Source organism: Salarias fasciatus, chromosome 4 (genome assembly GCF_902148845.1).
Source record: "Salarias fasciatus chromosome 4, fSalaFa1.1, whole genome shotgun sequence".
Lineage (NCBI taxonomy): Eukaryota > Metazoa > Chordata > Actinopteri > Blenniiformes > Blenniidae > Salarias > Salarias fasciatus.
In genome coordinates this window covers 26,425,418-26,438,434 of record NC_043748.1, presented here as the reverse complement: position 1 = coordinate 26,438,434, position 13,017 = coordinate 26,425,418, and the positions used below count along the sequence as shown (strand labels likewise).

At 51.1% G+C, this 13,017-nt stretch overlaps 1 protein-coding gene across 1 annotated transcript; it reads left to right on the top strand.

The window, feature by feature from the left end:
• The first annotated feature begins 3,722 nt into the window (after window positions 1-3,722).
• Window positions 3,723-11,781, top strand: cln3 (CLN3 lysosomal/endosomal transmembrane protein, battenin). Its single transcript, XM_030089446.1, is given in 15 exon segments — window positions 3,723-4,054; window positions 4,154-4,190; window positions 4,423-4,555; window positions 4,700-4,747; window positions 5,473-5,552; window positions 5,621-5,706; window positions 5,851-5,923; window positions 6,015-6,158; window positions 8,234-8,361; window positions 8,478-8,533; window positions 8,621-8,689; window positions 8,778-8,833; window positions 8,942-9,035; window positions 9,210-9,350; window positions 9,466-11,781. Coding segments are annotated over 15 exon segments (1,317 nt in total). The 5' UTR covers window positions 3,723-3,999; the 3' UTR covers window positions 9,583-11,781.
• Window positions 11,782-13,017: the final 1,236 nt, after the last annotated feature.

The following is a 13,017-nucleotide window of genomic DNA, read 5'->3' as shown; positions in this document are numbered from 1 at the left end:
CAGCTGGAATCATCGGTGTGTTTGACGCAGTACTCCTGTTCAGGTGATGCTTCAGCACCTGGACAGCTCTGCTCACTCTGGGGGGTGAACAGTGTCCCCATCAGCTGTAACAGTGGACGTTTCAGCACCATGGACAGCACTGCATTGTGTGTGTGTGTCAGAGATGCTCACAGGTTTTGTTTTTTTGTTTTGTCATAAACAGTGATAAGTTCTTGTGGGGGGGGGGGGACACCAGGTCAGGTCTCAAGTCTTTGGACACAAGTCCAAGTCAAGTCTGACCAATCTGAAGGAAGTCTGGTTGCCGCAGGAGCTCTGCTCGGTTCCTGCTGTCTCCCGTACAGCTGACGGCGAGGTGGCCGGTGGGCGGGGCCTGTAGAGGGCATTCACCTGCCCTGCACCTCATTGGACACTGCACTGACAGCCCTGCGCTCTCCTGGCTCGCCGTGGCGGTCTCCCCGGCTGCAGACCTGCGGTCAAGCCAGCCAACACGTTGCTTCGCGGGGCGCACACACTAAGCAAAACGGTAACAGCGAAACCGATACGATTGCAAAGTAGAAGTCAAGTGCTACGGTTGAGAACTCATCTTATTAATGATAATTAGTAGAAGACATTAATACTGCTGCTTAAAAACAAAAACTAAATGAAGGAAAGCTTCAATAATGCTGATTTTGAGTCAATAAGTCAAAGCAATCTGCCAGCAATTGATGTGAAAACACTGAATTTTCCATTGAAAAAATCTAAATTATTCGGAACTTTACCAGGGTCAACAAAGAGGTGGGTCTCAGCCACTTGATGTAGTAGTGTGAATTGAGGTCACACAGGTCTGAGAGTGAGAGCTGTCACCGAGGCAACTGACTCATGGATTACAGAGGAGAAACCCAGAAACCAGAGCAGGAGCCCGAGCTCCGTCCCCCGAGGTATCCACCTGCTGGTTACTGATCCCAGACGCCACGTCCAGGCCTGCTGCTGAGATCCAGGGCCTGCTGCTGAGAGGCCATGCTGAGAGGCCATGCTGCTGCTGCTGCTGCTGCTGCTGCTGCTGCTGCTGCTGCTGCTGCGGAAGAGACAGCTGAACATGACACCTTTGTTCCTGAAGGACACATGCATGAAGACAGAACACTGGACAACTTTGTTCTCCTATTTTTTCTTTTTTTAACCCGTGCTAATTCACAGAAATTCTGGTAAATGATATCAAATTAACATTTCAGTGTCAAATAACCTTTTTGTCAACTATCCTGTTTCTAAATGCAAAGAGCGCCGTCCCAGCTGCTGCTCCTCCAGGTCAAGACACTGCCCATGGTACCACCGCTCACTATCTGGACACTGCCCAGGTACCACCGCTCACATCTGGACACTGTATCTGTAAGAGACAATAAGCAAGAGGAAAACGTCTCGTTGGCCCATAAACAATTTGTTCTTACAACACATCTGACCAGACATTTTTATCGACATCATCTTTGTTTTTCAACAGGTGAATTTATTGATATTCAAGCTTGCATTTTGAATGGCTTCAGGCAATCCTTCCTACTGAAAGCTTCACGTCTGTCTATAATATAACGATATTAGTGCTGTCAGTTTTAATCGCATTGATCACAATTTAATCGCATTGATCGCAATTAATCGTGATTAATTCATGGAGAACTGTCAACAATTAACTTTATAAAGTGAGATTAATTGCAATGAATGAATCTAATCCTCATAAATCAGTCCCAATGTCAGGAAAAAAACCCTATTATCCTCTAGTCTTTTCTTTGACCCAATTGGCAGACCTCAATGGATTAATCGCGATTAAAATTGACAGCACTAAAAGAATATATATAAAGAAATTAGTGTGACATTTTTGAAACATTCTTTTAAAATACAAGTATGAGAACGGCCTGATAGCACGTCAATAAACTGTCTTTAGTATGTAGTTAAAGAACATTCCAGCATTCTTCCAGTTTACCAACTGCTGCCTCCACTCCTGTGGCCTGCCTTTTAGCACAGCACAACAATTATGAGCTGTCTATATTACAGTGGCTGACATGTTGTCATTCATTCATCCATTCATCCATTAGGATCTGTCCTTATCTTGTGATTGCAAATATGAGTTCAATTATTTCATGCAGATAATTCATTTTTCAAATAAGATACAGTATCAGTGATGATTTCTCCCTGATAGGTTACATTTATATAGAGATGGTCTTTTACACACACACACACACACACACACACACACCATGGTGACGGTCAGTCCACAGCTGCAGGAGTCTGGTTGCGACGGCTGCTGTCTCCACTGCACCGTCCCCCAGTCATTCTGGCCACAGTCTTTCTCATCTCGTGGTGGCATCAGCGGTCTTCAGCACCATGCAGAACAGGTCAACGTCAGGTTTTTAAAAGAATACGAATCTCCATTCAGTAAAACTTAACCGCTGCTTCTCCAGGATCTGTCATCCGTCACTGTTTACTACATTTTAAAACAAACTGATCAGTTTTTATGAAAGCACTCCATGATTGTTGCTGATTATTGCAGCAGACACAGGAGAGGATGGCTTTGGAGTCGTGAAGTCGGTCTGTAAATGAAACAACTACTTTCAGTCAAGCTTTGAAGAGTTTGCTCCTTTCAGAAATGTGTTTTTCATCCTCCAGCCTCTCACACGACAGAAGCAAAGTTTGCAAATGCAAATCACATATTTTCTGCTGAAAAGGGGTTTTGTGAGATCTGAATCAGCTAAATGATTGGAAACGTGTGACTGTCTGACTGGATCCCAGCAGCTGCGGTGGTCCAGCGGTCAGTGGTCTTTCCAGGGAGCAGCAGACAGACGGAGCAGACCCGCCACAACCACACACAGACAACATTACTTATCAACTTTGGCGGCAGTGTAAAACTACTCATTTATTACGTGGACAGAGTCAATCTTTTTTTTTTTTTTACAATTTATTTTTTTTTTTAGGTTGGAATATGTTTGCAGTGACAAGCTCATGTTTGTTATTTGTAATGTTTAAAGCAGTGAACGCCGGTCCTGCAGCCGCTGCTGAGCGTCCAGTCAAGCCAGCTCACTGATGGATCAGAACCCTTATAGGTCCGGGGTGTTCAACCTGTGGCTCTGGAGCCACTGTGGCTCTTCAGTAGCGACTCCATGAAGCTTCACAACATGAAACGTGAATAAACATTTCACTTATTTCTTTATGCTATTGTGTGATTAGTTACTCTACATTTAAAGAGATTAGAAAAAGGTTCAAGTAAATTGTAAACAATAGCAAAAACCCAAGAATGGGGAAAAAAAATGATTGAACAGTTAAAAAACCTGAATTTATACAATTTCTAACATAAGAAAATGAAATATGACAGAAAAAAAACATAGAAAACTGTTTAAAAAGAGGTTGAAATGGCTATAATTTCAAAACTGTCAACAAAAGCTGAAAAGAGAAACGAACTGTTAAAATCAGGGAGAAAAAGGCTCAGTGTAATAAACTGTTCACTGTTCTGAAGTGTCGTCACAGCTTCACCAATGTTCATAAGATCTAGTCCAGTTTTGTTTGTTTAGCAAAACCAAGAAATAATCTTCCTGAGCTGCTTCCGCCTCATTTTAAAGGATTTGAAAGTTATTTATGCTCCAGAACTGCTGGACTTGATGGAAGTCACTGAAACGGTTCTTCAGGTCATAAAGGTTCAGAACCCTGGTCCAGGTCTGTGACTCTACTGGCGCAGATCTGAGTCTATCTGTACAGGTCTATGAGGAAGAAGGCGGAGCTTCAGACACCCTGCTGTTCAACTCGATCCTGGACCCGGACCCGGACTGGACCCGGACCTGGACCTGGACCCGGACCCGGACCAGGACCAGGACCAGGACCAGGCTGCTGCTGCGGCTGACAGTGTTATCCGGTGGTAGCTAGCTGGTTATCGGTGGTAGCTAGCTGGTATCCGGTGGTAGCTAGCTGGTTACTACGGTTTCGTGCGGCTCCGGAGCCTGCTGCCTGTCCCGGCGGCCCGTCGCTCGCTCCTCCCGGGCTGTGGAGATGGAAGAGGCGGACGTGGAGCCTCCACAGCCTCTGGATGTGCCCCGCGGACACGGTCAGCTCCACCGTTCCCTCCGGCCAGGGCTTGTCCTCCGGAGAGTGTCCTGAGAGTGTGTTCTCAGGTGTTCTCTCTCTCTCTCTCTCTCTCTGGCAGGTCGGAGCGGCCGCTGGAGGAGCTGGGCAGCGTTCTGTTGTGAGTCCTGGAACTCTCCGGTATAAAGCTGTTCCTTCACCGTTCTCACGTCCTCTCGGACCAGACAGCTGTTATTTACTGTCGGTTTTATGCTTTACATGAACCGTCAGTCTGAGTTGTTTTTCCTGGTTCGTCACGTGACCAAACCAAACCAATCAGAGCTTGATCTGATGAAGTAGAACAACTATATATGATGCCGATCTCTGCTGTCCCTCGTGTCCTCCCACCAGGATCTTAGGACTGTGCAATAACTTTGGTTATGTGGTGATGCTGAGTGCTGCTCACGACATCCTGAAACAGCAGGGCTCCGAGAACACCACCCAGGCTGTAAGGAAGCCACAGTGTGTGTGAGTGTGTGTGTGTGTGTGTGTGTGTGGTGTGTGTGTGTGTGTGTGTGTGTGTGTGTGTGTGTGTGTGTGTGTGTGTGTGTGTGTGCACAGTAATGTTTAGAGACTTGTGTTGTTGGGTTTCATCCCAGACTTCTCCTGCACTGAATGTGGACGTCAGACAGCTCCGAACAGCAGCAGCTACGACTGCAACCCGGTGTCCACTGCGGTGAGTCTCACTCCTCCAGTGTGAGTCTCACTCCTCCAGTGTCCACTGCGGTGAGTCTCACTCCTCCAGTGTGAGTCTCACTCCTCCAGTGTCCACTGCGGTGAGTCTCACTCCTCCAGTGTGAGTCTCACTCCTCCAGTGCCGAGAGCTGTGCTTCCCCGGCATCAGCAGAATGAACCATACTCAGCAGGAAGTGAGAGAAGCTACAGGAAGTCCCTCTGAAATGAGGAAGAGCTCAGACTGCACAGAAACAACACATCAGGATGGAGGTGGAGGGAAAAGACTCCAGCAGCTCCTGCTGCCGCTTTCAGTCTTCACTCTCTGGAAAAGATGCTAACAGCTAGCCGCAGTGCAGGCTCCATGCTAACTCTGTAGTGAGGAAGACTCCGGGTCCTCAGGAGGCGCTGGCTCTGTAGTGAGGAAGACTCCGGGTCCTCAGGAGGCGCTGGCTCTGTAGTGAGGAAGGACTCCGGGTCCTCAGGAGGTGCTGGCTCTGTAGTGAGGAAGACTCCGGGTCCTCAGGAGGCGCTGGCTCTGTAGTGAGGAAGACTCCGGGTCCTTAGGAGGTGCTGGCTCTGTAGTGAGGAAGACTCCGGGTCCTCAGGAGGCGCTGGCTCTGTAGTGAGGAAGACTCCGGGTCCTCCTCAGAGGGGACCGTCGGTGTCCTTCTGGGTGGATGTGGAGTGAACGACGGAGGCCTGACTCTGACTTCCTGTCCCCTGCAGGCTGTGCTGTTGGCTGACATCCTCCCCACGCTGCTCATCAAGCTGGTCGCCCCCTTCGTGGTTGATGCAGTGCCTTATGGGTAATGGCGGTGTGGCTGTGGCCGGAGTGCGGTGGAGGCCGTCTGCTGACGGCGTTCTGTTTTTCCAGAGTGCGTGTGCTGCTGTGCGTCCTGATGGCGGCCGTCAGTTTCGTCCTCATGTCCTTGTCCTCGGCCGTGTGGACGAGTCTCCTGGGTAATGTCTCCTGTCCTCTGGTCCACAAGCATCTCTACTGAAGACATGTCAGTCAAATCAGTCCTGCAGTCATGAAGGTCTGATGATCTTTCCTGTGTGTGTGTGTGTGTGTGTGTGTGTGTGTGTGTGTGTGTGTGTTTCCAGGGGTGGTCTTTGCCAGTGTGAGTGCAGGACTAGGAGAGCTGTCCTTCCTGTCTCTCACCGTCTTCTTCAGCAGGTAGACAGACCGGACCGCCGGACCCTGGACAGCACTGAGACTATGGCTGACTTCACCCTGTCACCCTGTCCCTGTCCCCCTGTCGTCCCAGGGACGTGGTGGGAGCGTGGGGCTCGGGGACGGGCGGAGCGGGTGTGGCCGGAGCGCTGTCGTACTCGGGCCTGGTCCAGGCGGGTCTGTCCCCCCGGCTCACCCTGCAGCTCATGCTGGTGGTCCCTCTGGGGATGCTGCTCAGGTGAGGTCCGGTGTCTGTCCGTCCAGACCCAGCCGGTCCCGGACGGGCCTTCACTCATACCCCTTTCCCACTGCAACTAGCGGGTCGACCCGTGTCTGCGACCCGCTAACTGTCGCCTTTTTAGACTCCTTTCCCACCGCCAGCAGACCCGCGTCTCACCTCCTCCCGGCGAGCCTCATCGCTGCGTTTTCCCGCACTGATGGACGCACGTTGATGACATCATCAGCGCGACGGAGCAAACGAAAGTAAACAATGCAGCGGAAAACAGTCCCTGTTACCTGTAGACAAATCTCCTCTTCCCCACGGATCAGGAGAAGCTCTCTGGTCTCGCTATCTTGCCATTTCTGGGTCGTCTGGACGAAGGAAATCTCACGCTGTGTCCAGAAACAGCAACTAGCGCGTTAACGTAGCCGCGCTGCGTCGACGTCATCATGTAAGTTCCCGGATGTGTCCCTCCCACTAAAAGCCGGTAGCAGTGTTGCCAGGTGTACGATAATTATCGTATTTGTACGATAATTTTGCCCTCTGTACGATGTACGATCAATAATCCCAAAAAAGGCCAAATATAGGATAATTTGACCATTCCGTGAAAGTGTGGTTGTAACTGGTTGTAATCAGCCTGTCGCAGCTGTCTGTCGGATTTCTTTTTTGTGAACCCTGAAGGCATCTCTTTCCACGTGACAAGTTTCAAGCCAGTCCTGCTTTTCTAAATGTGAGCTGGCCTCAGAACAACAGTAATGATTGGCTGAATAGTCCGCTGCGCCCCATGAGTGAGGAAAGGAAAAAAAAAAAATAGAAGAAGAAACGGAGCCGGTCCGCTACAGCTGAAAAGCGCAGCTTCTCTGCAGCAGTCTCCATCGGGCTCAGACAAGTTTGTTTATGAAAATCGAACGATGTTTCTATGTGTTTGCATTTGATAGCCTCCTGTACCTCCAGCTGCTTGTTCGATGTGTTTTTTTTTTCTGCACCAAAATTACTAGATCGCTCAACAGAGTGATTTGATTCCAGGCAGCTTTGTACATTTTGAAAATTGAGTAAAGGGACATTATGTGAAAATCAGCTTATTTTGCTTGACAAAAACGGATTCATGCCTCTGGTATTGTATATAGAGGGATATTTTGCCCCCAAAATTATTTAATATAACACAGCAGAGTCAGATTACAACATTTGAACACAACCAATACTTTATACCACTTGAAAAATGAGTAAAGACATTACAATGTCAAAGTCAGCTTATTTTGCTTGACAAAAACTGATTCCGCCTACCGGAAATCACTTTCTGGAAAAGTCAAGTTTTGGCACGACACAGGCACTTTTAAGTTTGCATAAGTGCAGTTTTTGTTTATTTTATGAAGTGTTTTCATTGTGAGGACAGAGACAATGTTTCACTGAAAATAAAATTTCAATACTTGAAGACAGATCTTTATTTCCTTGTCAGTTATCATGAAAACTATTTACCTTTTAAACCTGGTGCTGTCTATTTCCTGACATTGGGTGGCCTCCAGGCCTCATGGTTTGGCTCATTAGTTCCACCCGTCATTGTTTATGGGGGACACCTTGGCCTAACGCAACTTTGGAGCTGCTGATGAATCCATTCAGACGTTCTTTGATCCATTCCGTATTGGCGCAAAGCCGTGAGCGCCTGTTAGACGCTTTTCAACACGAGAGTGACTATAGCGCATCAATAGACTTTTTTACTTTGATTATGATGGGTGTACGATAATTTTCCTCAAAATACGATAATTTTATGTCTCTGGTACGATAATCCTACATTTCCCACCTGGCAACACTGGCCGGTAGAAAGCTGACCCGGGAATTTACCGGGTCGATTGCAGGGTGAACGACCCGGGTCGAAATCCCGGGTCAAACCTTTTCCCACTGCCACGACTTAGCGGGTTTAAACGGGTTTTTTGGCCAGTGGGAAAGGGGTATAAGTGTGCCTCTGCTGCTCCCCTGGCTCTCGGGCTCCCGTGCCCAGGACCACAGGGATCCTTGGCTTTTCTTGGTTTATTTTAATTGAAGTGAAGTCCCGTCTCCGTGTGCCAGACTGAGGACGTGCTTGTGTCTCCCGGCAGCTACTTCTTCCTGCTGGCGTCTCCGCCGGGGTTCCGTCAGTGGACGAGCAGGCAGCCTGAGTACGAAGCCGTGTCCTCCGCGGACAGACAGAGGCTGCTGGACGAGGAGGAGGAGGAGTCTGTCCACGGTAAGCGTTCCAGGTTCATCCTGGGTCTGACGCTGTGTGCCAGCTGTGGACGGTCTCCGGGACGCCTCCAGTCCGGTGGACCACAGAGCAGCAGTAATGACGTCTGTCCCGTCCAGCAGGACAGCGGAGCGGCGGACCGCTGAGCCTCTCAGAGAAAGTCCTGGTCATCAGAGTAAGGCTGGAGTCCGGTCGGTGTGGGAGTCCGTCCCTCCGTCCCTCCGTCCGTCCTCGCCGCCGCTGACTCCGTCCTTCTCTCCAGGGTCTGCTGAAGTTCGTCGTCCCCCTGGGCCTGGTCTACTTCGCTGAGTACTTCATCAACCAGGGTTTGGTGAGTCTCTGGTCCTCCGGGTCCTCCGGGTCCTCCGGGTCCTCCGGGTCCTCCGGGACTCCACCCACAGCTGCTGCTTGTCTTCCAGATGGAGCTGCTCTTCTTCCAGCACTTCTTCCTGTCCCACGCCGAGCAGTACCGCTGGTCCGTCACCATGACAACACACACTGCTGCTGGAGCGTGCCCATGTGTGACTGTGTGTGTGTGTGTGTGTGTGTGTGTGTGTGTGTGTGTGTGTGTGTGTATGTGTAGGTACCAGACATTGTACCAGGTGGGTGTGCTGCTGTCCCGCTCGTCCCTCTGCTGTGTGAAGATCCGGAGACTGTGGCTGCTGGCGCTGCTGCAGGTCAGCAGGACGGACGGACGGACGGTGTGGGCGGCGTTCCATGCAGCTTTACAGTGTGTGTGTGTGTGTGTGTGTGTGTGTGTGTGTGTGTGTGTGTGTGCGTGTGCGTGTGCGTGTGCGTGTGCGTGTGCGTGTGCGTGTGCGTGTGCGTGTGCGTGTGCGCGCCCCTCACAGGGGCTGAACGCAGCGTTCCTCTTCCTGGCCGTGCTGTACCGCTTCCTGCCCAGCGCCTGGCTGATGCTGGGCATCGTGCTGTACGAGGGGCTGCTGGGAGGAGCCGCCTACGTCAACACCTTCTACTTCATCAGCAAGGAGGTGAGGCCGCCGCCCACACGGACCGCTGAGGGCAGGCCGTTACAGAGGGAAACCGTGTGTGTGTGTGTGTGTGTGTGTGTGTGTGTGTGTGTGTGTGTGTGTGTGTGTGGTGCAGACTGACGGCAGGCACCGGGAGTTCGCCATGGCCGCCGCCAGCGTCGGGGACAGCCTGGGCATCGCCCTGGCCGGGCTGGCAGCCTTCCCCGTGCACCGCTACTTCTGCTCCCTGTGACGGCGAGGGAACGTTCGCCGGAGGGACCGCACCGGGGGGACCGCACCGGGGGGACCGCACCGGGGGGACCGCACCGGGGGAGCCTCCCTGTGACCCGGTCTGCACTGACACTGACCTTTGACCTCCAGGAGAAGACTTCCTGTGACTCTGTGCCTTAAAATCTGCTGGAAAGAGGGTTGAAATGACGGCTGCTGGTACTTTTAATGATTCCTCTACTCTTTTTCATGTTTGTACACACCGGAGCGTTCTGCTGATTTGATGTTTTAGGGCCTGAAGGCTCATTTGATTTGTTGCAGCTGTTGCAGAACTGCAGATTGACGGATGAACAGTTGCTAGTTTGAAAACCACCGATTTTACTGAAATGTGTTTTAATGACAGTACAGAGAGATAACAGCTGCTGTGTCCACAACGCCCGAGTTCAGACTGCTGTGGTGCTGGGTGGTGCAGGGTGCAGCCTGAGGCTCCACCCACATGAGCTCCACCCTAACGCCTCCATCTGTAAACACGGTTCTCTGCTGGTGCCTGACGCTTCGCTTCAAAAGCTGTTTTAATAACTTGGTGATGTGTGTTTAAAAAGAGGTAGGTGTGTGTGTGTGTGTGTGTGTGTGTTTCTAATAGAGCGGTGGACATGTGATCTGTGTCGCTGTCATGTCCTCCGCCTCAGCCGTCACACAGGAGCAGCATTGCCCTGTTTCTTCTCCTTCCCCCTCCCTTTCTGTTCCTCAGGTGGGCGTGTGTCTCGGCGTGTGTCTCGGCGTGTGTCTCGGCGTGTGTCTCGGCGTGTGTCTCGGCGTGTGTCTCGGCGTGTGTGGGCAGGAGCGGCTGGTCCAGTGCAGTCAGCTGATGAGCTTCACCTGTGGCAGAGTGGCCTGATCGCCTACACCTGGTCTTCCCCCTATCTCACCGGGCTGGGGGAGCCACTCGATGCCGGACTGTCTTTTCGCCACATCTGCAGCCGCCTCTGTGCCGCCTGCTCCCACCTGGGAGAACAGCACGGGAGCTCAGCTCACAGCCAGCCTCAGCCAGCTCTCCAGACCGCTCCCGTGACCCACCTTGACCCACCTTGACCGCCCAGCGCTCTGCTCGACGCCTTCTGGGAACCGTCCTCCCCTCTGCTGCTCTACTGGGAACTCTGTGAAGCTCTTCTGGTGGATTACTCCCGTTGGAGTGGACTGCTGCTCTTAAGATTTGTTTGAATAAACCTCATCCTAACCTGCTATTCTGCTTCTGCTTGCTTTCCTGCGCTTGGGCCTCAGAGCCACGCCTCGTAACAGTCGCGTCTGAATGGCTTCATCATGGCGGACGGCGTCCAGCCGGATTTCACTCCTCACAGCGGACACGCTGACCTTCCTGGTAGTTGGACCGACGTCGACCGACTGAATCATCTTGCGGGATCCAGCAGAGGTCAGAGGTCAACGGACTGGATTAGAGAAGATAGCAGGATGACGAGAAGTCAAAGAACCTCAGGATCCAACCGGCAGCAAGCTGATGGAGACCACCAAGGACTGGATTTGGAGGAGATTCTTCATGAAGTCAGCTGAGTGTTGAAGCTCCACAGTCTACCTGGGGACTGTGGGGCCCATGTCCATCACTCTATCTTCTGATGGAGGCTTCCAGCTGGACAACAAAGCAGCTCCCGAAGTTCAAACCATGTCCAAATGGTTTCTGGAACGTGAGGATGAGTTTGCTGGACTCTTAAGACCTCCACAGTCCCTGATCTGGGTCTGGGTCCAGCAGAGGAACAGGACTCGCATCATGTTCGGACCACAAATCTGCAGTAACTCTGACAAGCGATCATTTCAATGTGGACCAGAACGTCTGAAGAGCGATTTCAGAACCTTCCTGCACCTGTGACTCCACTAATAACAGTTATGATCGGATCAAATCAAACTTTATTGATGAAGGTCTTTTCATACAAAACAATAACAAAGTGTTTTACAGTTGAAAATGAATCCCCAGAGCCCACCTGACCACCCACACCCCACAGAAACCCCTTCATTCATCACCCACACCCCTCACCCCCAACACACACACATGGGCCAGACTCTATGTTCTCTAAATGATGAAGAGCTATTGTTTGTGATGTTCCTAATATTTGGAATAGAAGTCTAGCCAGAGTCAAAGGTTACACCCAGGTTTGTACATGAGGGGAAGGATTCAGGGACACTTCCTGTAGCGAGAGTCACATCTGTTCAGGTGGCACCCATCAGCACCAGGCAGGTGTTTCCTCCCCCAAAAGGCATCACACCTATCAATAAATCCTGATGGCAAAAGGGTTCAACCTCCTACAGAGGCAGACGCACTAAACATGTTGTCCACTGTCAGAGCCTTGTTGGGGACCGTGGACCACTGTGGTCCACAAAGCCACTGCTCCAGAGCTGATGTTCACCAGAAACAATTTTCCCAAGGACATTAGGAATAGGGTTTCCTTCTTCTTTTGATTAATGGTGGTGTGTACACACACAGCAGCCCAACTCTGTATGATATACTGCACCTGTTTGTTATATTTACAGTGTATTACACATTCAGGGCATATCTTCTGAAATCTATTACATATTTCAGGGTGCACTTCTGATTTTTAAATTTATATTTTTGTGGTTCATTTCATTATGTGTATTCTAGTGGGTGACAAAGAAAAGGCTCTATATCCTCCATCCATTCATTTTCTACCGCTCATCCGGGGCCGGATCACGGAGGCAGCAGTCTCAGCAGAGATGCCCAGGCTTCCTGTCCCCAGACTCTTCCTCCTGGGACATGCCCAGAACTCCTCCCCAGGGAGGCGTCCTAAACAGATGCTGAGCCTCCTCACTGCTCCTCTGGATGTGGAAGAGTAGCGGCTCTACTCCAAGCTCCTCCCTGGTGACTGAGCTCCTCCCCTGTCTCTAAGGGAGTCCAGCCCCCCTACGGAGGAAGCTCATTTCAGCCGCTTGTATCCGGGATCTTGTCCTTTCGGTCATGACCCAAAGCTCATGACCATAGGTGAGGGTGGGAACGTAGACTGACTGGTAAATCCAGAGTTTCAGCTTTCGGCTCAGCTCCCTCTTCATCACAGCGGACCGATACGACTGATCACTGCAGCTGCTGCACCAATCCTCCTGTCAATCTCACCTCCATCCGTCCCCCACTGTGAACAAGACCCCAAGATACTTTAACTGCTCCACTTGGGCCAGAGTCTCTCCACCGACCTGGAGAGGGCAAGCCATCTTCTTCTGGTCGAGGACCATGGCCTCGGATTTGGAGGTGCTGACCCTCATCCCTGTCGCTTCACACTCGGCTGTGAACCGCCCCAGTGCATGATGCTCCAGGTTCCATGGAGCCAACAGGATGACATCATCTGCAAAAAGCAGAGACGAAATCCTGTGGCTACCCCTTCTTCAGCTTGACGGCAGCCCTTACTTCCGGTGTCCACCACCAGGTTCCGGGGGTTTCCACCAC